The sequence below is a fragment of the Amaranthus tricolor genome, chromosome 9 (genome assembly GCF_026212465.1).
Source record: "Amaranthus tricolor cultivar Red isolate AtriRed21 chromosome 9, ASM2621246v1, whole genome shotgun sequence".
NCBI classification, from domain to species: domain Eukaryota; kingdom Viridiplantae; phylum Streptophyta; class Magnoliopsida; order Caryophyllales; family Amaranthaceae; genus Amaranthus; species Amaranthus tricolor.
This window is the reverse complement of record NC_080055.1, coordinates 26377084-26404332: the sequence shown is the minus strand read 5'-3', so window position 1 is coordinate 26404332 and position 27249 is coordinate 26377084. Positions and strand designations below refer to the sequence as shown.

Here is a 27249-nt window from a genome sequence, read left to right as displayed (position 1 = left end):
CTAAACAGTAGGAGACATTTACCTCCTTTTCCCGCCAAATTTGAAAGCCCTAATTTGAAAACATTTCCAGTTCACCAAAATTCCAAAACCATTTCCTCTCTCTACATTTCCCCCCAAATTCCCTATCGATAGCTGCTCAAACTCACACTCCGCCATGGATATCAGCGAAGAAGCTTTCGCAGCTCACAAGCGAACTTTCCTCGATTTCTTAGATCACGATGTACTCTTTTACTTAATTTTCAATTTCATTTCCCCAACTTCCTTTTTTCCGCTCTATCTGAACCCTAGTTTTTCTGTTTACCTCTTTTCAGGTAGGCCAGGCAATCTACATGGACACCATTCGGAAAATGATACTAAACAAGCAACGACGTCGTGTCATCTTTAACATTTCTGATCTCCATGATTATAATTCCGATTTAGCTCGCAGGTTTTATTTAATTGCCTAGTTTGTTTTACACTGATTTTTTTTTTAAATTGAAGTTGAAATACTATGATTTAGTTTTTGTTTAGGGGTGATTTTGAGTTTTGGCGGTTTATTCTAGGATGTTGAGGGATCCGAATGAATATATTCAACCATTTTGTGACGCGGTGACTGAAGTCACTCGCAGTATTGATCCTAAGTTTTTGAAAGAAGGAGAGCACGTTGTTGTTGGATTCGATGGTCCGTTTGTTTCTAGAAGGGTTACTCCGAGAGATCTTCTCTCTCAGTTTATCGGTTCTATGGTATGCGTTCAATGAATCGTCACTAAATGTTAGTTTTTTTTTTTATTGTTTTCTTCAAATAATAATAATTTTTCTAGTATTATTATGTATTCTCTCAACTGTAAATTTGCTTTTTTTTATGTAATCTGATGTTACCCTTGTCATAAAGTGGATTGATTTGTACTTGGGTACTTGAAGTTTTTATATTGGGATTTGGGTTGCTTTGTTCTAGTAAGAGGTATTGATTTGCAAATTGATAACAAGATGAAGAACAGGAAACTGCAAACAACTTCAATGTTTTCATTATTCAACTGTATGTTATTAATTTGGGAATCAATATTGGTTATTCACTTTGATTTTTGCATATTTTATGGGGTATGTTTTTATTAAGGGGATTTATATTGAGTACATGTTGCAGTTTTCCAGGATGGTTTCAGATGATTTAATTAGCATGCTTATAATGATGGTGATATGTCAGATATTGTTAAGTAGTAGTATTAAGCCCACTAGAGGAGGTTGTACTTGGTTTGTTGCTCTAGTTGGATGTTTCTAAAAACATTAATTGTCTATGATTGGGGTTTACGGATCAGGTTGAGTGGTCCATATGGAGAAATAACTATGACTCGTTTACTGTTCGAGTATATGTGCGATCGGCCAATATTATATTATTGAACCAATTAGTTTTCTGTTTCCGATTTGCAGGTTCTCTTGTGAGGCCCAAGGTGGTAAAAAGTGTTCATTTCTGCCCCTCAACCGGCAAGTTCACATCTAGAGAGTATCGAGACATTGCATCCACTACAGGCTTACCTACTGGTTCTTTCTATCCCACTAGGGTAAGTTTAATGTTCTCTAGTGGTACTTTCTCTATCACGACAAGTTGTGCATGGTATTCTAACAAATGAGCTCATTTTTAGGATGAGAATGGAAACCTTCTGGTGACTGAATATGGGATGTGTAAATACAAAGATCATCAAACTTTGTCAATGCAAGAAGTGCCCGAAAAATCTGCCCCCGATCAGCTTCCAAGAACTATAGATGTAATAGTTGAGGATGACCTTGTTGATTCTTGTAAACCTGCGGACCGTGTTGCAGTAGTTGGGATTTACAAAGCTTTACCTGGAAAAAATAAGGGTAGTGTCCAAGGAGTTTTCAGGTTTGGTCTCATTACAATGGAGCTGAACCTGTTTTTCCTTTACATAGGAATATAATACTACTGTTTGTTTTAGAAGATATCGACCCAATCATTGTGTCATCAGGACAATTCTCATTGCCAATAATGTGACCCTGCTAAATAAGGAAGCTAATGCACCAATTTATTCCACTGAAGACTTGAACATCAAAAAGATAGCTGATAGACAAGATATTTTTGATTTGTTAGGCACTTCCCTTGCACCGTCTATTTATGGACATATGTGGATCAAGAAGGCAGTGATTTTACTGATGCTTGATGGAACTGAGAAGAACTTGAAGAATGGGACACACTTAAGAGGATCAGTTTTCAATCAAATTCGGCTTCCACTTTTTTTCCCACATTCACTTTCCTTTGATTACTTAACCAATTATAATTTCTTTTCTAGTGACATAAACATGATGATGGTTGGTGATCCTTCTGTTGCCAAGTCCCAACTATTAAGAGCAATCATGAACATTGCTCCTTTAGCTATTTCAACAACAGTTCGAGGTTCTTCAGGTGTTGGTCCTCACAGCAGCTGTGACTTCTGACCAGGATACAGGTAATGTTTCTTGATATCCTCTCATTATGTGAGATTGTTTTTTGGACTGCTAAGACAAGGGATGTTTGTTGTGATCAGGAGAAAGAAGGCTAAAGCTGGTGCCATGGTTTTTGCTGATCGTGGCGTTATATGCATTGATGAATTTGACAAGATGAATGACCAAGACCGAGTTGCTATACACGAAATTATGGAACAGCAGACAGTGACCATTGCCAAGGCTGGCGTCCATGCCTCTCTCAATGCCCGATGCAGTGTTGTTGCTGCTGCAAATCCTATCTATGGAACAGTATGTTGAACTGCTGATTATTTTCTTTTGTTCCTTTAATATGACTCTGGTTTTAAAGCTAGTCTGTTATCGCAGTATGATAGGTCATTGACTCCAACAAAGAACATTGGGTTGCCAGACTCTACTTTCTCGTTTTGATTTGCTTTTTATTGTATTGGACTAAATGGATCCAGACTTAGATAGTTGCATTTCTGAGCATGTCTTGCGTATGCACCGTTATCGTTCTGCACTGGATGGAGGTAGCTGCTATTTTATTTGCTTAATTTTTCTTTAGAGATCCATTTGGGAAAGGCATAACTGTCTGTCCTGAAATGTAGGTGCTGGGTCACTTGATGGTTCTCAATATAGGGGAGAAGATGAGGCAGATGCTGGTTCATCTGTCTTTGTCAAGTTTAATAGGATGTTGCATGGGAAGAAGCCACAGAGGTGTAGGAAGCAGGAAACTCTAACAATCAATTTTCTTAAAAAGTACATTCATTATGCAAAGCGCAGAGTTCAACCAGAGTTAAGTGATGAGGTCGTTAAACTTCATTTAATTATCATTCTATATTTTTACTAATGTCTTTTGCTTGTTCAGATTATACTTATAGCACACTAAGAGCTAGATTTCCTTGCTAATTATGAAATATTTTTACTTCAGGCGTCAGAGCAAATTGCAAATGCATATGCAGAGCTTAGAAACTCTAACTCGAATGCGAAGGTAATATTTCTAGATGTTTGTATTGAGAATAAAAATTTATGGAAAAAAATAAAAGTCAAACTAAGAAAACAAGGTTATTGGAGTGTAAATTTAAAAAAATTTAAGTTAAGAAAAAGTTGTGATTAAAAGTTAAAACAACATTTCCAAATTCCGTGTACAGAAATTGACTGATTAGTATAATATACTTTCTTCTGTAGGGTAGCGGTGGAACTTTGCCTATCACTGCTAGAACACTGGAAACAATTATACGGCTTTGTACTGCACATGCCAAGCTAAAACTGAGTAGAACGGTAATGAGTTTAGACAAGCTAATGAAATTGTATTTTGAGTTCTATTAATGTTTTCAGAAGTTGTTTGGTCAAATATCCTCAATGGCATAGGCAATTATGATTATTACTCCCTCTGTTCCAAAGAATTAGCCTCATTTTTACTACTAGACGTTTGGTCAAATATATCATTCACACATTTATCCTACTTTCCCATTAAATATATCTTTTACTACTTTTACCTACTTTTCTTGATTTCACCTCATTTGTACTTGAGATTATATCTTTTGGGCAAAGGTAGTGATGCTTTTTTAGGAATCTCGCTTTACTGTAAAAGCAAGTTTATTATTTGATGCTAAGAAACCTAAAACCTTGAAGTTATTTATTGTGTTGGTGTCAGCTACTTCGAAGTCCCATTGAAGTTGCACTAGCAGACTAACATCATCATTGCCATATACTTTTAACTTTTAAGCCAAAGGTATTTAAGTAAGCTGAGTAATATTATGTTAGTGCTCGATATACCTGTTACTCCCTCTGTCAATAAAAGTTTGTCTATTAGATTTAAGGAGAGAGAAACTTAAACAAGGTTCTTCCTGATTATACATGAGTTAAAATATATTCATGTAGAATCTTATTAGATTCATCTTGATGTATAGACTTTTAATATATTTACTTTTTAAATTTTTATGAAACTTTTTTGAAGATATTGAGGTTTGAACTACTCATTGATGGATTACTAAGATAAGACAGATTTAACAGGTTTTGAATGTAGAAGCTGCTCTTAAAGTTTTGAACTTTGCCATTTACAACAAAGAGTTGACAGACATGGAAGAGCATGAGCAAGAAAGGGGGAGCGAGTTAGAAAGGAAACGAAGATCTGAACAGGATACTAACAACAATGAGCAGATTCCACACAATCGCCGCAACAGGTCTGGCTAACGAGATGAAGCAGCGATTGAGGGGTAATACCACAGCCCACAATCATTATGCCAAAATCATTCATGTTTTAAATAAGTCGAGTATAAATTTCATGGTATTTGAATTCTGTGATAGAAAAGGTAGATCGAATGGAATGCATAGTATGCTTAATTCAGCAAGTAATAAACATCAACAAATATTTGATGATGTAAATTGAAGTAAAAATGTAGGTTTAGTTTACAAATGTCACTTGCTGATATTACCTTGGTTAATTAAGCCAAACTGATCTAGCTTCTAGGTGTTTAAAACGTGGATTGAATCAAATTAATTCAATTTTGGATTCTCATGCAAAGTTATTGTACATTAAAACTGCTATACAATAATGAGACGATTTCAATATGATCTTGCCACCCGTCTTTCCCTTGATCCCTTCTTTCTTTTGCGGTTGATTATCTCCAAAATCTTGTTTTCAGCGGTGATAAGAGTATTCTTAGGCTCTCAGAGTATGAGAAGGATAAGATCTACTTTCTTTAGTCAGTATGTTTCGTTTTGTTACATGCTTGGCTCTTGTTCTTGAGAATGCTAAAGAAACCATGTGCATAAACCTATTAGTTATCCTTCAAACTGTTTTGTGAGTATATGATTTACACTACAGCCTTCTGCCCATTTTCAATGATATATAAGGTATTTGTTTGCTTTTGGATCATGATAGACCAAATTAGCACTGCTGAGTTTTACTTATTTGTTATGATATATTCTCTGTCCCACTTATTTAATATCAAATGCTGTTTTGGTTCATCCTACTCATTTTGCATCTTTTTTATTTTTAGACAATGGCCTACCATTTTCTTTTACTGGTTTATACATTTTAGCTCTCTTTAATATCATCCACGCAATTTACCCTCTCTCTTCATCAATAACCAAATATTCATATTTTTCGTAAAATAAACCTCATTTCTCTTTATTACTAATTCAAAGGGACGAAGTAATATCTAGCAAATGGTAACTGCTTGGAGTAAAGGATCAGTTAAAGAAGGAACGAACCAAGCCTGCAGCACGTTGCCAAAGGGGGGGCTCCAGGGAGGCATTGAAATAACATGCTTCTGATCTTTTGCCCATAGTCTGTAAGTGGGATGAGGATCAGAAACCAGTTTATCAAAAAGTCTTGTTATTTCCGATGAAGTCTATCTCAATACTCATCGTCACTTGTGTATGAACAAGTATCACGAGCTTAAGTCAAGCTATGCATTCATGTTCCAATGAACTGTTATCTTTGTACTGCTTCAGTTTTTGACTCAAATACCTATGGTAGTCAACCTTTGTGATAATGGAAGTCTGTTTTGTGTAAATCAGTCGAACTACGGAATCAATGGATGTAGATGAGCCTCCCGCAGACCAATCAGAAATCAACATATCACCAGAGAGGTATTTGGCCGACTTGTCATTCCTTTCTTCTATCTCGATTGCTAGCAGTATTCACCTATTGCTTTGTAATATTTCAGAGTAGAAGCGTTTAATACTATACTGGGTCAGCACATGCGAGCAAACCATCTGGATGTGTTATCAATTGCAGATATTGGCAGGGTGATCAATGCAGAGGCCGCCACGAGTTACTCAAGGGCAGACATAATGTTTCTTCTGGAGGTAGTTATTTGCACGAGATGGGAAATTTGTGATTTTTCCTGTTGTATTTTTTCAGCATTTTAGGTAGCAGCATTGTCATTTGATGAATTAACATATGTCGTTTATACCTGTGCAGAGACTACAAACAGATAACAGACTTTGATGATATGGTGCTCATGATGTAGAACTTTTCAACAGAAAAATGTCGAGCGTTAAGTTAGGAATCTGATAGTATGCTCTCATCAACTGTGCATGGATAAAGAAATAAGGATCGAAAAAAGGAAGGCGATGTCAGGAGACGTCAACTGAACAAGCTGTTTGTATAATATTATGTATTGGTGGCATGATGACGCAGGCAGGCGGATCAAAACTGAAACATAGTCGTTACAATGCTGTGTTCCATTGCTTTTATGGAAGCAACTTAGGAAATTTTAGATGACATTTAGATCTTGTTACTGAAACATAGTCGTTACAATGCTGTTTGTATAATATTATGTATTCTTTTGCTGTGCGTTTCGTTTGTGATATTAAATGGTGGTTATAGAAATAATTTATAGTCTAAAATTTCATCAAAAATTTCATATCATCCCCATGGTAATTGAACTTTGATCACAGAAAAGTTTTTTTGTTTATAAATTTTCATTACCACATAATACCACCTCTATCAATGGTAATGCATTGGAATGAATTTCATGAAGAAAATGAGATGATTGAAGTTGAACAAGCATGACCATCAAGGATGATTGAAGTTGGACAAGCATGACCATCAAGGTAACTAAGAGATTTTTCAACTAAAATTACATTAGTTTTTCTTTTTCATTACCATCGTTTATAACCACCCATCAAACAGGTCGTTAATGTACTTATTTTTTATGCTATTATATATTTTCTCTGGTTTTTAATAATTGCTATACTTCTGTTTTTCACGCTATTTATACATGATTTTAATTTTTAATATTTTTAGTTTCATATGATAAAATTTTTTTAAAAAATTAATATTATGAAAATATGTATTAAAACAAATAAAATAAGATCTTACTATGTTTTACATTATACATAGTATACCAAATAGAGATCAGTAAATTGTAGTTGCCATAAAAATTGTAGCAACTATTAAAATCCAAAGGAAGTATAATCATTAAGAAAATAAAAAGAAATTCACAAATTCTTGTGAGAGACTATCTCTAATTGTGCCGACTATTATATATTTTTTAAAATATTATAAGTAGGTATTAAGAGTAATGCAAGTAGACATTTAAAATATTAAACGTAAGCATTAAGAACACATTAAGTATTAAGGATAATATAGGTAGGCATTAATAATATAATAAATAGACATTAATCTTTAACGAGTTAAATTTGAAATACGTGTGTCAACAGACTAGCCCAGAAAAATAAGGATAAAGTTTTTCAAATAATTCAAAAAAAAAACCAACCATGACCCTACAAGTAGCAAAAAAGATCAAGACAAGATGAAAGCAGCCAATAACAATAAAGCATAACTCCTAGTCTGAGACTAAGCTAAGTTGTGTGGCAATTGCACAATGAGCGTATTGAGTTAGTGCAAACTCACAAAATCCATGGCCATCTCCTTCACGAAATCATGGGTTTCCATCTTGAATACTCTTTCAATTTCTAAAAGGAAGCCCTTCATTCCATCTTTCCCAGTCTATAAAACCCACTCATTATCTTTTTCTGTCAGAGCAAACAAGGTAATCAGCTTGTATAAATCAAGGGTTCGCTTAATTTCTGTGACAAATCAACTCAAAATGTAAATTTCATTATCACCCAGATGCTTAATTTCATACTTTATAATTCTGATATTAGTAATTGATGTCGAATTTTGATATTCTGTTATGTGTGTGTCGTAATTAGATGGAAGAAAGTGAAATTAAGGAGGGTGGAGGAGAAGGAGCAAGTACCCAGAAGAAGATATTTGTTGCAGGAGCTACCGGAAACACTGGTAAAAGAATTGTTGAGCAGTTATTGGAAAAGGGTTTCTCTGTTAAGGCTGGAGTTCGTGATATTGACAAGGCCAAAACCATCTTTTCTAATAATCCTTCCCTTCAAATTGTTAGTACTCTTCTTAACTTTGGCTTGAAATTCACTTTTATTCATTGTAATGTGAATTATTCCTCTTACTGAAGCATAATATTTTGATTCGGGGGTAGACCCGAGAATCCCTATGTAAGGGCCTAAGGGGAGAGGAAAATTATCATTTTCATCCTTCATGTAGGCGGCTAGAATCAAACCCGTGTCACAAGGATGAAAAGAAAAGCCCTTGACCGCTAGACTTACCCACGATTCTCTTGAATGTAGCAATTTAATGGTACCGCGAATTGTAATGAAAAATTTGCGCCTTCAACTGAAAGCATTATAGGTTAAGCAATTATTATGACGCATATGTATGGAGTAAGAATGTGTTTGGATAACATTGAGGAAGTAAAAGAAGGGGAATGGAGGGAAGGAAAGGATAGATAGGGAAGGGCAGTGGGTTTTCATTCTAAAATTTTCTATTGGAATTCTTAGCAGCCCGTTTGGTTAGTGATACTAAATAGTGGTAATGGAAATGATTTATAGTTTAGAATTTTTATCATTCTCATGGTGATGAAACTTCGATCACGGAAAAGTTTTTTTCTTTACAAATTTCCATTACCACCTAATGCCATCTCTCTCAATGGTAATGATTGAAATGAATTTTATGAAGAAAATAAGATAATTGAAGTTGGATAAGCATATCATCAAGGTAGCCAAGAGATTTTTCAACCAAAATTACACTAGTTTTCATTCCCATTACCACCGTTTATTACCACCTACCAAACGGGCCGTAAAGGGATTAATTTCTTACAAAATTCAAATGAATACACCCCTTTAAATCCTACCCTCTCCATTGTTGTGTGACATTTCAGTAGCTTGAGCCTTCTGTTAACATTCTGTCAAAATGAAGTTAGACTTTTAAGCTGGGATGGAAGCATAGCATTTAGTGGATTATCTGCTAAGGTGCGAGGATCAGGCCTATTTCTTAGACGCTAAAAATGTATTCATTGATTTTTACAGATTAAAGCCGATGTTACTGAGAATGCAGAGAAGCTAGCTGAAGCCATAAGTGATGATTCGGAGGCTCTAATTTGTGCGACAGGCTTTCAACGCTCCTGGGATCCTCTTGCTCCTTGGAAGGTTCGGAAAAATATTCTTTTATATCTTCCATTGCTATGTTCTTTCTTTCTCAATTAGCAGTTTTCGTAACTGTAACATTGGAAAGCTAATTGGTGTATGCTTCTCGATCATACTCTTGAATCTTCTCACTGGACACTGTGTTCGATCTTGAATAGTTGTTTCAATATCTTTCAGTCTCTTAAAATTGCGTTTCTTTGATAGTGATATATGTGGAACAATAACAATTGTTGCGGCTTCTTATTCATTGCATCCAAACGTCAGGTCGTTTTTAGAATACTCCATGTTTCGATAAGCCACATTTCTCCTAAGGACGGTTCAAAGCACAGGCCGGGTAGCCAACCGCCTAGGGCCCCCCTGATATGAGGGGCCTCAAATATATAATAGTGGCTAGTGCTATTCGAGTCTGGTTCTGACTTCTGAGCAACACAAGTGATTTGTTTGTAATTTTTTTTTATATTTGAAGTAATTTTAGAATATTATGTTATACAATACATTTTATCTTGAATTTATTTTCTTGAGTGGAAAAAGTTCTTTTGATATAATGAAGGGCCTCAATCCCCATTTTGAAAGATATCGCAAAAATAAAAAGGGCCTCTAAAATCTTTGCTCTGCCCCCTGATTTCCCCTTTAGTGACCTACTTGAAATATAATTGCGCACACAGGTTGATTATTATGGAACACTAAACCTTGTTGAAGCATGTCGCAAGCGCGGTGTCAAGAGGTTTATTCTTATCAGTTCCATTCTAGTCAATGGTGCTGCCATGGGACAGTTGCTCAATCCAGCCTACATCATTCTTAATGTATTTGGACTCGTACTAATTGCCAAGCTACAGGCCGAGAATTACATCAGAAAATCGGGTATAAACTACACTATTATTCGCCCTGGTGGTCTGAGAGACGATCCTCCGTCTGGAAACATCGTCATGGAGCCAGAGGTGATTTTTGCCCTCGTTTTTCCCTTCGTGTTATTTTTTGTTGACATTTGTGTAATTGTGCTTGTACTAAATGCGCATCGATTTCTGCACATCTTTTTGTAGGATACACTTTCCGGAGGCAGTATATCGAGAGATCAAGTTGCCGAAGTTGCTGTTAAGGCGTTGATTCATCCCGAGGCTTCTTACAAAGTAGTAGAGATAATTGCAAGTTCGGATGCTCCTAAACGTTCATTTGAAGAATTATTTGGCGCGATAAAGCAACGGTGATTCATGCACATTATTTGAGTATGGTGTGACAAATTTTATTCATTTGAACAAAAAATTTCTATGTGCTTTGCCAATTGATAAAACTTGGTTTCTAAGTAGTTCATGTTTGAACATTAAAGGGCGAAACGTGCCCCTTACAAAAGGGTATAGAATCGTGATTCGAAACATTGAAATAACTTTTCTCACTTGTCGTTTGTATCTAGATGAAAATTTTATGTTTCTTTTTTTTTCTTTTACTATTATGGTTGTATTATTTTCTAATTTTGTGATATGACTTTTGATTATGATCAATGTATTTAGACAATGTCATGGCCTATCTCAAGCTTCCGAAACACTAGATTAAAGTTTTTCGTTTCTCATTTCATTTCTTGTATCGAATCGAATTTCATTTTGTGTAACACTATACGAGAATCAAGAGAAAAAATGAAGTAAAATGAACAGAAGATTACTGATTAGTCACAGAAGAATGTTGATGTTAAGAAGAAAGATACAGAGAACTCAAACAACTACAGATCATGAGAACTAATTGGGAAGTGATTCAAGAATTTAGAAGAGACAAGCTGCTAAAGAAGCAATAACAGCAACCAACTCTGCATTGACGGAGTTGGAGCAATACTCGTTGCATCTTCAACAACAACTGCTGCCCCAAAGGCGGAAACTAATGAGACAATTACTATGATCGCGACAACGAAGGACTTCATTTTGCAGGTTTCCATTGTTTTGCTAAAAATAGAAAGTTTCTGAAGCACAAATTGGAACAAACTGACAGATTTGGCAGTATAGTTATAATTATAAACAAATGTAATTTTCCAGCAAATTGTGAATTTATGTGTATATTTAACAACAAACAGAATCATTTGTAGGGATGTGGGATATCATTAGAGTTGAGGATTATGTTGGACAATTATTAGGGTACTCTTCTTTTACGCTATAATGTTCGTTATTTCTATGAGACTGAAGATTATATTTAATTCGTTTCGGATTATAATGATTAATGTAAAATAACTTATTAAATTATATGTACTTTTTATTTATGTGAAGTTGCACATTATGTTTATTTCCAAAGGTTAATCGGAAACAACTTTTTATTAGTTTTATCAATACAAGGGTAAAAATGTTGTGTGCATCCGTACTTCTCAAACCCCACCCTAGGCAGAAGCCTATGATATTGCCTGTTTAATGCTTAATGTTTATATTTTCTTTGGAAACAGACATTAAAAATTAAGATTTTACAATTTTAAATTTTAAAGATCAAGAAAATGCAAGGATATTCAAGGCCACTTTACTAGCCTGATAGTTCAAAGCAAGCTTTCCTACTGATTATGTACATTTGCAGAACTTCCTACAATGAAAATCACTAAACATCAACATAGTCGCCATCAGTATAAGGAAAGTCCGGAATCATGTAAACACAAGTGCAAAACACAAAAGGTGGATGAAAGCACGCTATGTTCTTCGACCAAAATTCTTTCACGGCCAAGAAACAAATTACTTTAGACGCGATTATAAGTCTTCATCGTGCAATTTCACGTGCAGTGAATATCATTTGCTCTTCACGTCTAATGATAGTGATGCCTGTGGCTAATATTGTTAACTCGTAAGCCACACTCCATACAAATTCAATGGAAGTGGAAGACAAGGAAGCTCGCACCAACTTTTTCGGCTATGTTGCCAAACTTTAGGCAAGCTTCGGAAGAAACTTAATAACATAGCAACAGTCAAGTGAGCAGGCGCCAGCCAACCAGCAAAAATGAAAAAATTCCACGGCCTGCACAAGTCAGGTTAAGTTTGGTCTTGTTTCGATGCAGTTGCAGCAGACTTCACCTTCTCTAGTTGTTTTCGAATGTAAGCCTGTCTAAGCTTCTCTCGACGAGCTGTTGCTTGCTCTTGCCTGCGTACCTTGAGTTCAGATGCCTTTTCTCGGGCTTGATTCACCTCTTCATGAACTTCCCTAAACGTTTAAATTCGAAAAATGCAAATAAATTCATGTTTAGCATAAATTTATAAAACAATCATGTGCTATGGGTAGCATCAAAACCGAACATTAATGTAGTCTATGTTCACATTGTACCAGCAAATTTCCCATCAAATCTTACATTAAATTATTTTCTCCAAGGTATCAAGAGCAACAAAAGAAGTTCTAAAAGTCTTAAAATCAAACAAGGGGATCCAATCTTCATGCTCTACGGATTATCCATCCCAAATGTGAATGGATGTATTGCCACTAGAAGTTAACATCTATATGCTGATCAATTCTATCTCTCCATTCATCCGTTCTTGTAATGTTTGCCCGTTTTTTAATATTCGAAAATGCTTGGTAGTTCTTAATTATAATACTTCCTCCGTTCCAAATTAGTTGCAACATTAAAAAAATGACACTATTCATTCATCACTCTTAATTTGTGATTAATTTTTAATCTCTAAGTTAAAACATAGTCGAGCGAGATCTTGTTTAATTCGTCTCTCGCAAAGATTATTAATATCAAATTTTATATTTTTTGTTATACATAATTATCGATATTAAGGACTGAATTAATGCATTGGACTGCGTGAAAAAGCAAACGTTGCAAGTAAATTGGAACGGAGGGAGTAAAATAATACCCTTTTCTTCCTTTCCTCACATACTCAATTTTGAACTTTAAGGATTGATATACTCGGAATATTTCACAATGGCCATCTACCTTGTGGAAACCTAAGTGTCTATTCTATCAATTTCAATTCATTTCTTCTTATCCTAGTGTAAACAAAAATAGATAGATAAGTAATTTTGTTAAACGGATGTCACAAAAGAAAAGTATTTCTGAAAAAACAAACACCGAAAATATAAATATAAAACTCCGAAAGATAGCGACTAACCTGACAAAGCGTTTGTGCTCATCAATGTCAACAATTCCAGTTGTACGCCCCAAACCTATGGGCTTGGAATGGAAAGGAATAAAATCATCATATTCACCATTTTCCATTTCAGGTATTTTACAGGAAGATGAAGCATTAGCTTGCAGGTTCCGAACTCCATCTTCATCTTGACCCTTGCGGAAAAAATCAACACAATACTTCTCATTATCTTCCTCATCTGGAAGCTCTCCCCTGGCAAGTTTTTCATATAACTCCGCCTTTTTCTCTAATGCTGCATAGCTAGCAGAACCATCACTTACAGCCTTGAGTGCAAGCTTATCCCTATAGTGACATCAAGGAAACAATTGTAACCCAACTGAAAAAAATATATAAGCATCAACGGAAAAACTGAGAATTACATAGGCAGAAAGGTCCATTAGCAACAAAAATTTTAGGAACCCAAATTGTTGTAATCTTAGAACTTCCTTTTGAACTCATCACATCAACACCAGCATTGTGGCAAGGCCTATAAATTTATTCTTTTAAAAATCACTTGGATTAAAGTAAATATTTAAGGGGTAAATAAAAGTCAAACTAGGAAAACAAAAACAAAGTTAGTTAAATAGATGATTAAAGAAATTTAATTGTTAAATTGGTGGAAGAATTAATTAGAAGGTAATGAAAAATAGAGAAAATAGCAATTAGTTCTCTTATTTTGGGTATAAACTTACCCTAGGGAGGGTGGAGGGAATTCTTTACCCCCAAGTGAGGGAAATCAACCTCTTTTTTATGCATCTTTTTTAATTTACTCTCGTTTACCTCTATCACAATTATTTCAATAACTTTATTTGCATAATTACCTTTGTTCCATTAGTTTGACTATTTTACCCCTTGAATATTAACTCTCAATCAAGCAAGCCCTTAGAAGAACAAATTTATAGTAGGAAGTGTAATGCTCTAAGCTAATCGCAGCACTAATGCACCAACAAAATTATGACTTATTGTTTCTATGTTGACCAAGAAAAAACTTCCTCATTCCTCGACTCTCAAGTCTAGTGTCACATGATTCGCTAATCGTCTTGCGAATCACGAACCGAAAAGGCGAATTATGGTAGGTTCTAGACTATTTTTGATCAATTTTAAGCGAATTGCGAATCAGAAAGGCCAACTAACTAGCGAATTATGTTTCACCACTCCCAACTGCTGAGACAATCACAAATGAAATTTAACTATTGGAACCCTAGTAGTCAACCTAGGTAATTAGCATTATTCCATAACCATGGCAATTGGAAAATTGAACCCACTTTTCCACATTGAAGATAATTTTATAGGAATTCTTACCATCTTAATATGTATTATATTGTGTCTCAATAGCCACTAGCCTTTAGGATCTACTAATTTGTTTGCCTCCATAAAGTACTGGCATGCGCTTCTCTAAAACCTTGTAATCTAAACTTAAGTTTCAGCAATCCAGCCAACACAGAAGCATCAACCCGGAATCGAGCTACTTCTAACAATTTCAAGTGACTATACTGAACATAATTCCTGTCAAAATATCCCTAGAATCTAGAAACCTTCAAGTCACTACACTAAACCTTCTTCCCATGACCCCATCTTTCACAATCTTACTTCCCAATCCCTCGTTCTACAACATAAACCCTAATTTAACCAATATTTACAGATAGCAATCATTCATTCTCAACTAAAATCAGCATCCTAAAATTTTGATAATATCATTTGGATCAATGGGTATTAATCCTTCCATTCCATTTTAACCGTTTTACAAATTCAATAAACTCCCCATCAACTGTTTTTCTGATATACTATTAATCAATCAAATCAAACCTAAAATTAACATGGATATCTTATAAAAAACAAAAAACCACAATTGGTAATCAAACCTACCAACCCACAAAAATTAAATTCCCAAAATGCAAAAACGAGGATAGAGAAGGAGAAATTACTGATGAGCACGAGCATCAACGCCAGAATTTTTGCGAACAAAAGGGTCATTCGAGGAGACCTTGTTCTTGGCACGGTGGTATTCAACATCAGTTCCAGAAAGTTCTTTAGATTTCTTGGCTTCTTCCTGGGATTTGTAGAGTTCAACCTTTAGTTCTAAGATTGAAGAAGCGCCAACTCCTTCAATGGCTTTATGCTTTTTGGGCATAATAGTGGATTCAGTGAGCCATCCTAGAGATTCAACCACTACCCTCTTTCTCTTTTCTTCTTCTTCCCCCATTTCGCTTTTCTCTTTGTCAATCTTCACTGCAGATTAAAAATGGAAATTATTCTCCTCTTCGTTTGGGCTTTGAAGAAGTTTCACAAATTGATCAACATTAGCATGATTTTTCCCCTAAATAATGTAGTTAAAAAAAATCTGAAATCCCTAACTTGCCCTAAAATTAATAATCACGACAATATTCATCTATCTGGATAAGGTTGGTGCTGTGTTATTACTTATATTTTAGCTTTTTTAGCGTAGGTTTTGAGACAGAAGGGTTAGGACTTAGGACTTGGGTAGAATTAGTGTTTTTGAAAACAAATCTATTTTATTGATTAATAAAGTTATTAAGTTAATAAATAAAAAGTTGGGATTATATGTTCATATGTAATAAAAAATATATTTCTTTTGGTTTTTAGTAGTTATTATATTTTTATTTTTCATGTTTTTTAATGTATGATTTTAATTTTTAATATTTTTAATTTCATATGATAAAAAATTCTAAAAAGTTAATATTGTGAAATACGCATTAAAGTGAATCAAATAATATCTCACTGGACTATGTTTTACTTTATACACAGAAAAATATATATCAAATAAGATCAAATAATAGTTGCTACATGAACTGTATCAACTAAAATCCAGATGAAGTATAAAATAAAGTTAGTGAAAATATTAAGGGATCGCAAATATTGATAAAATATAAAAAATAAAATTTGTGATAAACATGTGGGGACCATAAGTAATATAAAAATGTTAAAATAAAATTTGTAGAAAATATAAGGATACCATAAGTTTTATAAAATATTAAAATTAAAATGATTAAGACTGATTATGTTTATATATATATTTGGAATTAATTATGTTCAATCTAATGTTGAAATTATTGTAGCAAAATTGGATTATTTTAGAAAAAAGAAGCACAAAATTAGAGATGTAGATACTAATTTTATATGCATGCGGAGAATATGACTTTCTATTACTTTATAATATAATAAAATCTAAGTCTTTAGTTTTACTTATAATTTGAAAAATTAAAAAGCAAATAAATTTTTTAAATATTATAAATAATCACTTCTGAATTTTACTCCTATATTAATACACACTAGTAAACATTACCAGTAGTTTCATAATTTATGAAATATCAAAGGTTTACAAATTTTCGTTTCATCAAATTATTATAATGATTAGCTTTAAAACATGCTTATAATGTATAAAATTACACATTAATTTGTCTTAAAAATATCATTTAGAAAAAGAATTTTGAGTTCTTTCTTTCTTTTAATATGAGTTTGATGCTCATGACTCATATAATATATGAAAGATTAATGGAGATGTTTGGATTAGATGTAAATATTTAAGGGGAAAATAAAGTTAAACTAATGAAATGAAAGTAAATAAGATGCATTTGAAGTAGTTGAAATAGTTATATAGAAGGTAAAATGAGCATGAAATAAAAATAATGAAGCAAAAAGAAGATGATTTTCTTTATTATAGAGGAAATACAGTCCCCCATCCTCCCTAAAATAAATATTTACCCCACAAATTGAAAGTTCTCTTTATTTTTCATTACTTTGCAATTATTATTTCACTAATTTCTCATTTATCAACTTCGTTTTCTTACTTTGACTTTTTTACCCCCTTAATTATTTACAACCAATTCAAACATGCCCAATGGGTTATTTTTTAGTACTTGGCTTTTACATTGGTTTTTTTGTTAGCCTTTTGACTTTTGGTTTTTGGCTTGTCAAACAGCCAAAAAAAAATGTTTGATAAATGACATTTAAGTCACTTGTTTCAGCAGGCTTTTAACCTAAGATAAAAAACTACTTCAATTAGGCTTTTTGTTGGCGTTGTTTATTTTTTTTAATAAAGAGTCAATAGTCAATACTTAAATTTATCAAATATTTTCATAAATAGCTGACTTTACATCTAGCTTAAAAGCAAACAAATACAACCAATATTTTTCATTTAATCAAATAATCCGACTAAAAAAACCAACAACCAACAATCAACAATGAGTTGCCGAACATCCCATAAATCAATTCCCTCTCTCCTCAAGTGCAAAGCTCTCTCATCTACATTAATTAAAAAAGAGAAAAAAAAAAGTTGGGAAAAAGAGAACCGGAGGAAGAGGAGAAAACGTTAGCCGGGAAATGCGGCTACAATCCACATGGTGGTAATGACTAATGGTATCTTTAATTCCCCGTCACTACTTATTCTGAAATGACCCCTTTTTTGTAAGGGGAGGAGTATACAACTATGGACTATGAACTCGCAACTTCTTTCTGTTATAATTCCTTTTTTTATTTAAATATTCAATTATAATTTCTTGGTATCATAATACTTTCTTTATTTTTTTCTATTTTATTTTATAATATTTGTTATATTATATTATATCTCATGAAATAACTTGTAAATATTATTATATTTACCTCTATTTTATTCCTACCTTATACTTTATTTACTTATACTCTTTTGTCATTATTTAATGATAACAATAGTAATACTCCTTCCTATTCATCTTACTTGTTTCATTTATTTTTAGGCACTATTCACTTATTACTCTTAATTTGTATTTTACTTGTAATCTATAAGTTAAAAACATAGTCATGTGAGATCTTGTTTAATTCGTCTCAATAAAAGAATTATTATATCAACTTTTTTAATTTTTAATTAAGAATAATTTGAGATATTAAGGGTAAAAATGTTGTCTTGACAAAAGTGAAAAATTAAATGGGACCAGTAGTATAAATAGGAGAAAATATTTTTCTATTAATCAATTATTTTCTTAATATTTGTATTAAGACGAAATAATACAAATAATGTGAAATAAAGATAGTATATTTTGAATTTTGATGATGAGGTTCATTTATGTACTACTTTATTTTTCTTTAAAATTAGATTGACTATATAATATAAATTAATTTAATGTTTGAAATTTTGAAATATATTATATACTTTCCTCTCCTTGAGAGCATTTCCGCTAGAAATTTAAAGTTAACACGTGTGCTTCATCTACAATGTGCTAAGTATTCCCTTCGAAATGAGCAAATTGAACCAAGCAATTCACCATTTATGAGTTGTCATTATCAATAAAATCAGTCACATTCTCTGTAATTCATTATCATTCATCAAATAATAATTTAAACATGCTAAATACGGTTATTTGTAATGTTAATAAATTACCCTTATGTATTAGGATTTGATAGGGTGAGATATAATTATTTGTGAAGTTAACAAATCATCCTTATGTGTTATGATTTAATAGAGTGAGACTTTTGTTATTTTAATTTATTATTTTTGGTTTTGTTATTATTATTCTTTTTATCTTTTTGTAGTGATTTACAAATTACGGTGATTGATTAAGAATTTTTTGAACTGACACTCCTAAACTAGAAATTCTACTTGTTTATTTGCAAGATTAAATTGGATAATTATATTATACTTCCTCCCTTCGAATTAACTTGCAATATTTGTTTTTTCACGCAGTCTAATGCACTAATTTAATTCTTAATAAATCTAATTATATATAATAAAAAATTTAAAAAAATTGATATTAATAATCTTTATAATAAAACGAATTAAACAAGATCACATCTAACTATGTTTTAACTTATAAATTAAAAATACAAATATGAAAGAAAGGAAGTAGTAAGAAGTGTGATATTGAACCCCATAATAAAAGTTTCATTAAAGAAGTTAGAAGTAGGGAGATACAACACCACATTCATTTATTAGTATTATTATTAGTAAATAGTAATAGTATATATAAACAATCATATACAGTTGCAGAATTTGACCGCCCATTTTTTATGCTTCGTCATAAATCAACCAGCTCAACCCCTTAATTATTATTTGTGTCTTTCATAATAGTGGATATATTTGAATAGTAATACTCTTTCTTATTTACTTTAATTGTTTTTATTAATTTTTCGAACGCTATTTATCTATTAATTTTAAATTGTATTTTATTATTAATTTATAAGTAAAAATATAATTATGTAAGATTTTATTTGAGTTGTGTTAATGTAGTTTATTAATATTAACTTTTTATAATTTAAAATTATACACAGTTAGATATATTAAGAATTTAATAAGTGTATTGGATAAAGTGTATAAAATGAATAACGCACTTAAATTGAATAAGAGAAGTACTATTTATTTCCAATTTTTTATTTTTGTAATTTCAACTCCTGTATATGAAATAACTTAGTTATTTGAAAGCTTGTTTTATTCTTCTTAAAACCTAGTTTATTAAGGAGTATGTAGTTTCATAATTTTTCATTTAGTCAAAATAAAATATTTAATATCAAAATATGCATTGAATTATATAAAAAAAAATGTTGCTAAGGGGGAAGTATTATTATTATTATTATTACTTTTGTTTTATTAATTTGCACTATTTTTTATTTGTAGTTTCTTTGTTGATTTTGTATTTTTTTTTTCTTGTCTATTTATCTTAATCGTTCATTTTTATGATTTATATTTTTTTTCATTTTTCAACTTAATTTTCCCCTCCACTAAACTATAGCCCCTTTTATGTGAGACCTTTTCATCGTAAGTTGAGTACATACAAAAAAGATCATTATGTTAAAAATTTCTTATTAGACTATTTATTTAAATATAAAACACGTCTCATAATAAAACCATCTCATATATAAGAATTTTATTAAACTTTGCTTTTTACAATCTAGCAAAATAAGAGGAATGGAAAATATTATCAATGTCATCCTTCCATTATCTTAGTTCTCTAAATTCCCTTTCTCTCTCTAGATCACCCGGGTTACGTGCTACTTATTGCTGTTTTAAACTGAAAAGTCAGCGCACTTCTCTCTCTTTCGTTTCTCTCTAATCTCCATTACCATCACCATTCAAACTTCTTAAGCTTCTAATTTCCATACCAAACCATATTCCTTTCTCTTCCAACCTCATTCAAAAAAACACTGTTTTATCTTCTTTTATGCAACTTATAACTTTACAAAATCAAATTTTATCTCAGTTGGAGTTTATTCATATGTAATTCAAAAATAATTAAATCTCGTCTTAGTTGAAGTTTACACCACTTTCATTTGAACCGCCATTTTTTTAGTCATTTCCTTCTCGCATTCTAGTCTCACCACTTTCATTTCATCTCTAGCCCTCTCCTTTTCTCATCCTGACCGCGGTAAAAGTGTTTTTTTTTTTTTTGTTTTTTAAAAAAGGGGTTTTAGTTGGTAGTTAAAGAAAGATCATTGATTCTTGTATGGTACATAATTAGTTACGATGTGCAGCAATTTCTGCCAAGAAATAGACGCTTACCAAGGCGATCTTGCAGACATCGTTCGTGCCAGTGGCGGTTTTATATCCACACAAAACTCTCCAAACAACTTGATTAGTAATAATACTACAAATCATCATACAACCCACGCCTTTGATCAATTGTCTACTCCTTTTGATTCAAATTATGCAAATATATCTCGAGAAGATAAAACAATCGGAGATGAACAACTAGTGCAAGTTATGGCGGCTGGGTTTTCGCCGACGACCTCAAATAATAATATTAACACTAGTTATTGTTCTAGTATGCTGCAAATCTCATCAAATAATAATAATAATAATAATAATAATAATAATAATAATAATAATAATAATAATAATAATAATATGAAAGTGGGAATAGGAATAGGAAGAGGGTATGGAATGATGTGTAATGAGATGATATTAAGGAATAAGAATGGAAGTTTTGGTGATGCTTCTGATCTTGCTGCTGTTCAGATCCCTTCTCCACGGAATCAAGGCGTTAAGAGAAGGTTAGTCTTACTTTCTTTCTTGTTAATTATAGTTACATTTTTTTTTATGCTATTTAATGTATTGTTAATTTTGATGATTAATATTTATACGTTGCACACAATTTGAAAATATTAAAAATTGATGATATGAAATTATTTATTAAGTTGAATTAAATAAGATATCGTTGAAGTAATGTAATGCTTTCCAAAGGTCTTCAAACCTTCACCGAGCTTAATTTATGCTAATTTCTTAGGTTCGACTCAAAAAAAGTAATGTCATGCTCTTTATTTTTTATGTTTATTTATATTTATATTTATGTTGATTGATATTATTGTGATTTTAATTTTTTCTTTTATGATGTCATTCATTGAATTATAAATAAAAATAGTTAACTTAAATAGAAATATGATAATTTTGAAAATTTACAATTAAATAGTGAAAATCATTTTTCTATTTTAAGTTTTTAGTTTTAAAAAGTTTTGAAATGGAAAACAAAATATATAACAAACAAACCCCTACTTTTTCATTAAATTTTTATGTGTTATAAACTCTTTTTTTGTGAAAAATTTTTATCGTCTTAAAGTTAGGAATATAATAAATCATATTATATGTTACGACTTATGTGTATTTATGATTTCATATTCAGCATATTCTTTAATTTTTCTAAATTATTTTTTTATTTTTTTTACTTATATTATTATCAATTTACAATGTTTTTCAATATAACAATGCTCCACGAGATTCAAATTTTATTAACGTGTATTATTTTATGGTGAATAAACATAAAAGAATGAATGAAGTACTTACTATAGCCTATGACCTATGAGAGTGTAACAACTAACTTGAACTAGAGATAGTATCAAGAACTATTAGGTCACTTTGATTTAATTTGTTCCAAGAGCAAATTTCATGGAGATTTAGTGGTCGCCAATCATTTAAAAATAAGAGAAAAATATAAATAAGAAAATAAATTTCATGGAGATTTAGCTTAAAAATTAATTTTAAATCAAAATAAAAATTATTTATATTAGTTTTCCTATCGACTTTTAGCTTTTTAGCTACATCTCTCTAATAAACAGTCTACAATAAATATTTAAATTTGACCATACACTATCGTAACAATTGAGTCAAACAACTATATTAAACCGCTAAATAAGAAAATATTTCTAACTGGTCAAACCAGCTAATAGCGATTTATTACAAGTATATGGTGACTTACTCTTAATCTTAATGAAATAGAAGTAGGAAGTAGGATTAATTAGATTCTGTTTCGGTTTTCATGTGTTGGTTCATGTAGAAGCAGTGACCTAAACTGAAGAACAGTAGCCTATGTTGTTTTATGTCAATCAAATTGTATGCACCACTACCAGTTCGTGTCAGAGAGAACAGATAAAATCACTGTTATAACTGCAGATGAATAGACACAATACATATCCCGTATGTCTAAAATAGACTTAATAACCCGATATTTATATGACCTTGTAATTAAACTTGACTTCACCCAACTTCAAAATGAATTTAAAATAATGTAAACACAAAATTCGATTTCAAACGGACCCGAACATGTGATCTGAAATGAACGTCTCTAATCCCATCTTAAAGAAATAACCCCAAGTATAAAGAGAAAGTCTTAATATATAACGATGATTTGTGAAATTAACAAATCACTCTTATGTGGTAGGATTTGATAGAGTGAGAGTTTTCTGATTTTAATTTACCTTTTTTTATTTTGTTATTATTTTTTTGTCTATTTATTGTGATTTACAAATCACGAAAATCATTGGTGAAAATCAAGAAAAATAAATTAAAGTGTTAAAAAAAGAGCAATTCGTTTTTTATGGGAGACGAAAAATTGCGTGTATAAGATGAAAAGGTATAATATAACAAATACTTTGATTTGACTTTAATTCTCGTTCATGTATTTGATTTACCTTTTTATCTCATATACACAATTTTAACCCTTGGATGAATAAATAAACATTGCAAATGCTAGAAGCGTTCAAGACAAATATAACGACTTAATAATTAACGGATTTGTAATTAGATCTAACTTAGAGTTGACGTCAAAATATATTTATTATTATGTAAAACTTTATGTGAACACAACAAATCACAATTTTAAACCAATCTAAAATAATAACTTAACTTGAATTTAATCCGATAATTCGAATAAATATGTATACGAATAACTTATTATAAAAATTTATATTTTAAATATGGTTATTTTCGAAACATGTTCACCTAATAAAGTTCAGAATTGGAAACAGGAAAATACAAGCAAGGAAAGTGGTGTGCATACCAGCACCAGCAGCAGCAAACAGCAGACAAACAGGAGAAGTGGTTCCATCTGATCTCTGGGCTTGGAGAAAATATGGTCAAAAACCCATTAAAGGATCACCTTATCCTAGGTAATTTTCTCTTCTTTCTCAATTTAGGTCATTTTTTATTTTGATTTGTTTAATTTATGAAGTATTGTATTATTTCCTACTTCTAATAATAAAAAATAAATTTTTAAAAACTCACAAAATTAATAAATTTGCTATTAGTATTAAATTAAAAGTAAATATCTTAATAACATAAAAATCAATCTCGAAAATATAATCAACTCGAATTGTATGAGATTATCTCACCATGAGACGATTTCATATAATTAGCCTATTATTCTAATTGATTACTTTAAAATTATAAATAATCACTTTAACATACTTTATAGTATATATAAGTAAATCAGCCTAATAAAAATAATCACCATAAAATAAATCTATGAAATCTAATACTTTTAAAAGGACAAACTGATTCTAGGCAAGTGAATAAAGCATTTAAATTGATATAATGAAATACTTCTATTATACTTCCATTTTCCAAAGACAAATAACTTCATAAATCATATTTCATTAACTATATATTCAGTAGGTCTCTTTGAGAGACAGCCCAAAAGCTCAGCCCAATTTATAAAAACACATATTACGCGTATGTATTTTACAAAATACCTATATAATTTTTAGTAGTTATTTTAAACTAGTTTTAGTGGCCATTTAAACTAGTTTTAGTAGGTATTTTTGCATACTTAAATAGACATTTTAAATAATTAAAGTAGGCATTTCAAACTAGTTATACTAAATATTGGGCCTCGGTCAGTGCTATGGCAGCTCTGGTCCAAGTGGATGAATTTAAATAGTAGGTGGGGCAAAATTAAAATACGGAGAGAGTAGTCAATTAAGACGACTAATTGGCCTTTTTATATGGACGATGCTCTTTTTAAATGCATCTTATTATGAGCAAATTTTGTATGAAACTGTTTCATTGTAAGATGAATCTATTTAAGAAGATCAAAATTAAAAAAGCGATTGTTTTAATATTTAAAGGGATGTTTTAGACTTTAGTTAAGTTAGTTGAACAAGTTAGCTTAATTCATACCTTTCAAAAAAAGTAAGCTTACTTCATAACTATCTTGTAATTACACCGTAGTAATTGAGAATTTGTGCCTTATTATTAGTTGCTCACATAATCTAAAATGAGATCGTCTCGATCTCATCTTATGATGAGATCATTTCGTTAGACTGGCTGAATATACATTTATTATTATAAAGTGATTATTTATAATTTTAAAGTGATCACTTATAATTTTAAAGTCAATTAAAGAAATATGTAGGATCGGATATCAGCCTCAAGTAAGAAGCAAACACATTTTATTAGTTGAAGCAACCATTTTGAGTGCTAAAACAAAAGGCATTAGTCTATCTACACTATTTTGACGTAAATCATAAGGAGCAAAGGACTTTATTTGTGATACCATAATTGTATTTTGTTTCAATTGGAGCGTATATATTACTTTTCAGAAAGTTTTTGAGTTTAATTATCACCTAACACTCTTTTTTTTCTTCCTCACTCGACCTAAATTAAAAAAAAAAAAAACATTTTCTGAAATGATTTGAAAAAGTCTAAAAATAGACTTAGTTCACACTATTTTTTTTTCACTACTCTTAATTCTACATTGTATTAAGTCACACTCCATATTTTCTACTCCACTAACATATTTTTTCCCTGCACTTTACCGGGGCACTATGACATTAGCATGTTTAGGTTGGTAGGCACTATTTTATTATCTATTAAGTCCACCCAAGGGTTTCTCTTAAAGCTAAACATAACAATAAAAAAATGTTGCAAAATGAGAAGGAAGTAAAATTATGAGTATTGCTTAAATATTACTTGAATAAGAATAAGAATGATTAATAAAAAAATATATTCTTTTCGCTCAATTTATTTAGCATTATTTGTTATTTTGGTTCGTCCAATTTATTTTGCATCATTTTTTTATTTTCAACAATGGCCCAAAATATTATTCCATCTCTCTTGATTTATCACCAAACACCGACTAAAACACTCAATTTTACTAACTAATTTCTTCAAAATGCATGTATTTGTGTAACAATCTGTAAAAACAAGATCGCATCGCATTGTGCGCATTGTGCGCATTGTACAAGTTTCAAAAACAACGAAACGATATTAATTTCCCACTTTGTAAAGGGGTAAAAAACCGATTCTGGTTCGTATCAAGAGATATCTTATGATTTCGACTGATATTTAAACATTATGATAACCTCATCAGTTTCGTTACCACAATTGCACTGCATTCTTGTACTATGGTAACAATAGTTTGTGTTGTAAATTTGATAGGGGATATTACAGATGCAGTAGTTCAAAAGGTTGTTCGGCAAGAAAACAAGTAGAAAGAAGTAGAACTGACCCAAATATGTTGGTCATTACCTACACTTCTGAGCACAATCATCCTTGGCCTACTCAAAGAAATGCCCTTGCTGGTTCTACTCGTTCTTCCTCTTCCAATAAGCCACCCTCCCAAAAACAGATCAACCACAATCCCACTACTAATAATCCTCTCTTCAATGATCCATATTCATCAAAAACGAGCTCAAATTCGCCCATCAAACAAGAACAAAGGATTTTAATCCATACAGACGATAATAGGGTGAGCGATACTGGGTTGATGACTATGACTATGACTATGACAAATGATAACAAGGTGAGCGATACTGGGTTGATGACTATGACTATGACAGATGATTACAGGGCGGGCGATACTGGGTTGATGACTATAACAGATGATAACAAGGCGAGCGATACTGGGTTGATGACTATCACTATGACAAATGATGATAAGGTGCAAGACGAATTAATAAGAATTAATGAAAATGATGAGGAATTGTTTAATGACAGTTATAGGCCATTAATTATGGCAGAATCAAGCACTAATCAAGATTTCTTTGCAGATTTAGGTGAGTTTGAGAGTGATGAAGATCCATTAAAGATGTTTAATACAAATACTTTTAGTGGTCTATTTGATGATTGGAATACCAACAACAATATCACTATTAATGAGGACACTATTGAGAAAAAAGGGTGATTGCAAATTGGGAAAGATTTTTTATTTTTTACTTCTATTTATGATTGATTATACATACATTATTATACAATGTTTTGTTTTGATTGTATTATTATTGATTAGGTTAACTAAGTAGATGATTTGTATATTTATTAACTCATGGTGTTTAGAATCGGTTTTATCTCTGTTGGAGATTAAGTTTTATTTGTTCGGATAAAGTTTTGAATTCGACTCCAATTTAGCTTTTCTCTTCTCCAGTCTACTTCGTAATATAAAACAACATGCTGTTGCTATTAGATGACTTCTTCCACAACATTTTTTTATAATATTTGAAGTTGATTTACCAATGTAATAATTATGTAATTGTTTAAACGTTAATTTGCTTACTTATATGTAAGTTGTTCAATATC

General features: G+C 31.5%; 3 protein-coding genes and 1 pseudogene across 5 annotated transcripts; 3 read left to right on the top strand and 1 right to left on the bottom strand.

The window, feature by feature from the left end:
- The first annotated feature begins 93 nt into the window (after positions 1-93).
- Positions 94-6783, top strand: LOC130824283 (DNA replication licensing factor MCM3 homolog 2-like; annotated as a pseudogene).
- Positions 6784-7715: 932 nt separating this feature from the next.
- Positions 7716-10902, top strand: LOC130824545 (uncharacterized protein At2g34460, chloroplastic). Of its 3 annotated transcripts, none has more exons than XM_057689602.1 (5): positions 7716-7940; positions 8104-8301; positions 9286-9405; positions 10239-10340; positions 10443-10902. In XM_057689602.1, the coding sequence occupies exons 1-5, from the start codon at positions 7809-7811 to the stop codon at positions 10605-10607; spliced, it is 717 nt and encodes a 238-aa protein (XP_057545585.1). In that variant the 5' UTR covers positions 7716-7808; the 3' UTR covers positions 10608-10902. The 3 variants fall into 3 exon arrangements, with proteins under 3 accessions (XP_057545585.1, XP_057545583.1, XP_057545584.1); XM_057689600.1 differs by having other exon boundaries at positions 7718-7940; positions 10068-10340; XM_057689601.1 differs by having other exon boundaries at positions 7718-7999; positions 10068-10340.
- A 922-nt stretch (positions 10903-11824) lies between these two features.
- On the bottom strand, positions 11825-15957 carry LOC130824546 (uncharacterized protein At4g18257-like). Its single transcript, XM_057689603.1, has 3 exons — positions 15407-15957; positions 13464-13784; positions 11825-12558 (listed from the first exon to the last, which is right to left on the bottom strand). Exons 1-3 carry the CDS (start codon positions 15682-15684, stop codon positions 12390-12392), a joined length of 768 nt encoding a protein of 255 aa, XP_057545586.1. The 5' UTR covers positions 15685-15957; the 3' UTR covers positions 11825-12389.
- A 4427-nt stretch (positions 15958-20384) lies between these two features.
- On the top strand, positions 20385-27047 carry LOC130824544 (probable WRKY transcription factor 14). The gene is made up of 3 exons (XM_057689599.1): positions 20385-21458; positions 23706-23846; positions 26116-27047. The coding sequence occupies exons 1-3, from the start codon at positions 20932-20934 to the stop codon at positions 26858-26860; spliced, it is 1413 nt and encodes a 470-aa protein (XP_057545582.1). The 5' UTR covers positions 20385-20931; the 3' UTR covers positions 26861-27047.
- Positions 27048-27249: the final 202 nt, after the last annotated feature.

Excerpts from the sequence above, each read along its gene's own strand:
- LOC130824545 (XM_057689600.1), top strand. The coding sequence starts at position 7,809 with ATGGCCATCTCCTTCACGAAATCATGGGTTTCCATCTTGAATACTCTT. Across the intron at positions 7,941-8,103 it reads TTTCTGTCAGAGCAAACAAG|ATGGAAGAAAGTGAAATTAA; the intron begins GTAATCAGCTTG and ends TGTCGTAATTAG. Across the intron at positions 8,302-9,285 it reads ATAATCCTTCCCTTCAAATT|ATTAAAGCCGATGTTACTGA; the intron begins GTTAGTACTCTT and ends TGATTTTTACAG.
- LOC130824546 (XM_057689603.1), bottom strand. The coding sequence starts at position 15,684 with ATGGGGGAAGAAGAAGAAAAGAGAAAGAGGGTAGTGGTTGAATCTCTA. Across the intron at positions 13,785-15,406 it reads GTTGATGCTCGTGCTCATCA|GGATAAGCTTGCACTCAAGG; the intron begins GTAATTTCTCCT and ends ATGTCACTATAG. Across the intron at positions 12,559-13,463 it reads GAGCACAAACGCTTTGTCAG|GGAAGTTCATGAAGAGGTGA; the intron begins GTTAGTCGCTAT and ends TTAAACGTTTAG.
- LOC130824544 (XM_057689599.1), top strand. The coding sequence starts at position 20,932 with ATGTGCAGCAATTTCTGCCAAGAAATAGACGCTTACCAAGGCGATCTT. Across the intron at positions 21,459-23,705 it reads AATCAAGGCGTTAAGAGAAG|GAAAATACAAGCAAGGAAAG; the intron begins GTTAGTCTTACT and ends AATTGGAAACAG. Across the intron at positions 23,847-26,115 it reads AAAGGATCACCTTATCCTAG|GGGATATTACAGATGCAGTA; the intron begins GTAATTTTCTCT and ends TAAATTTGATAG.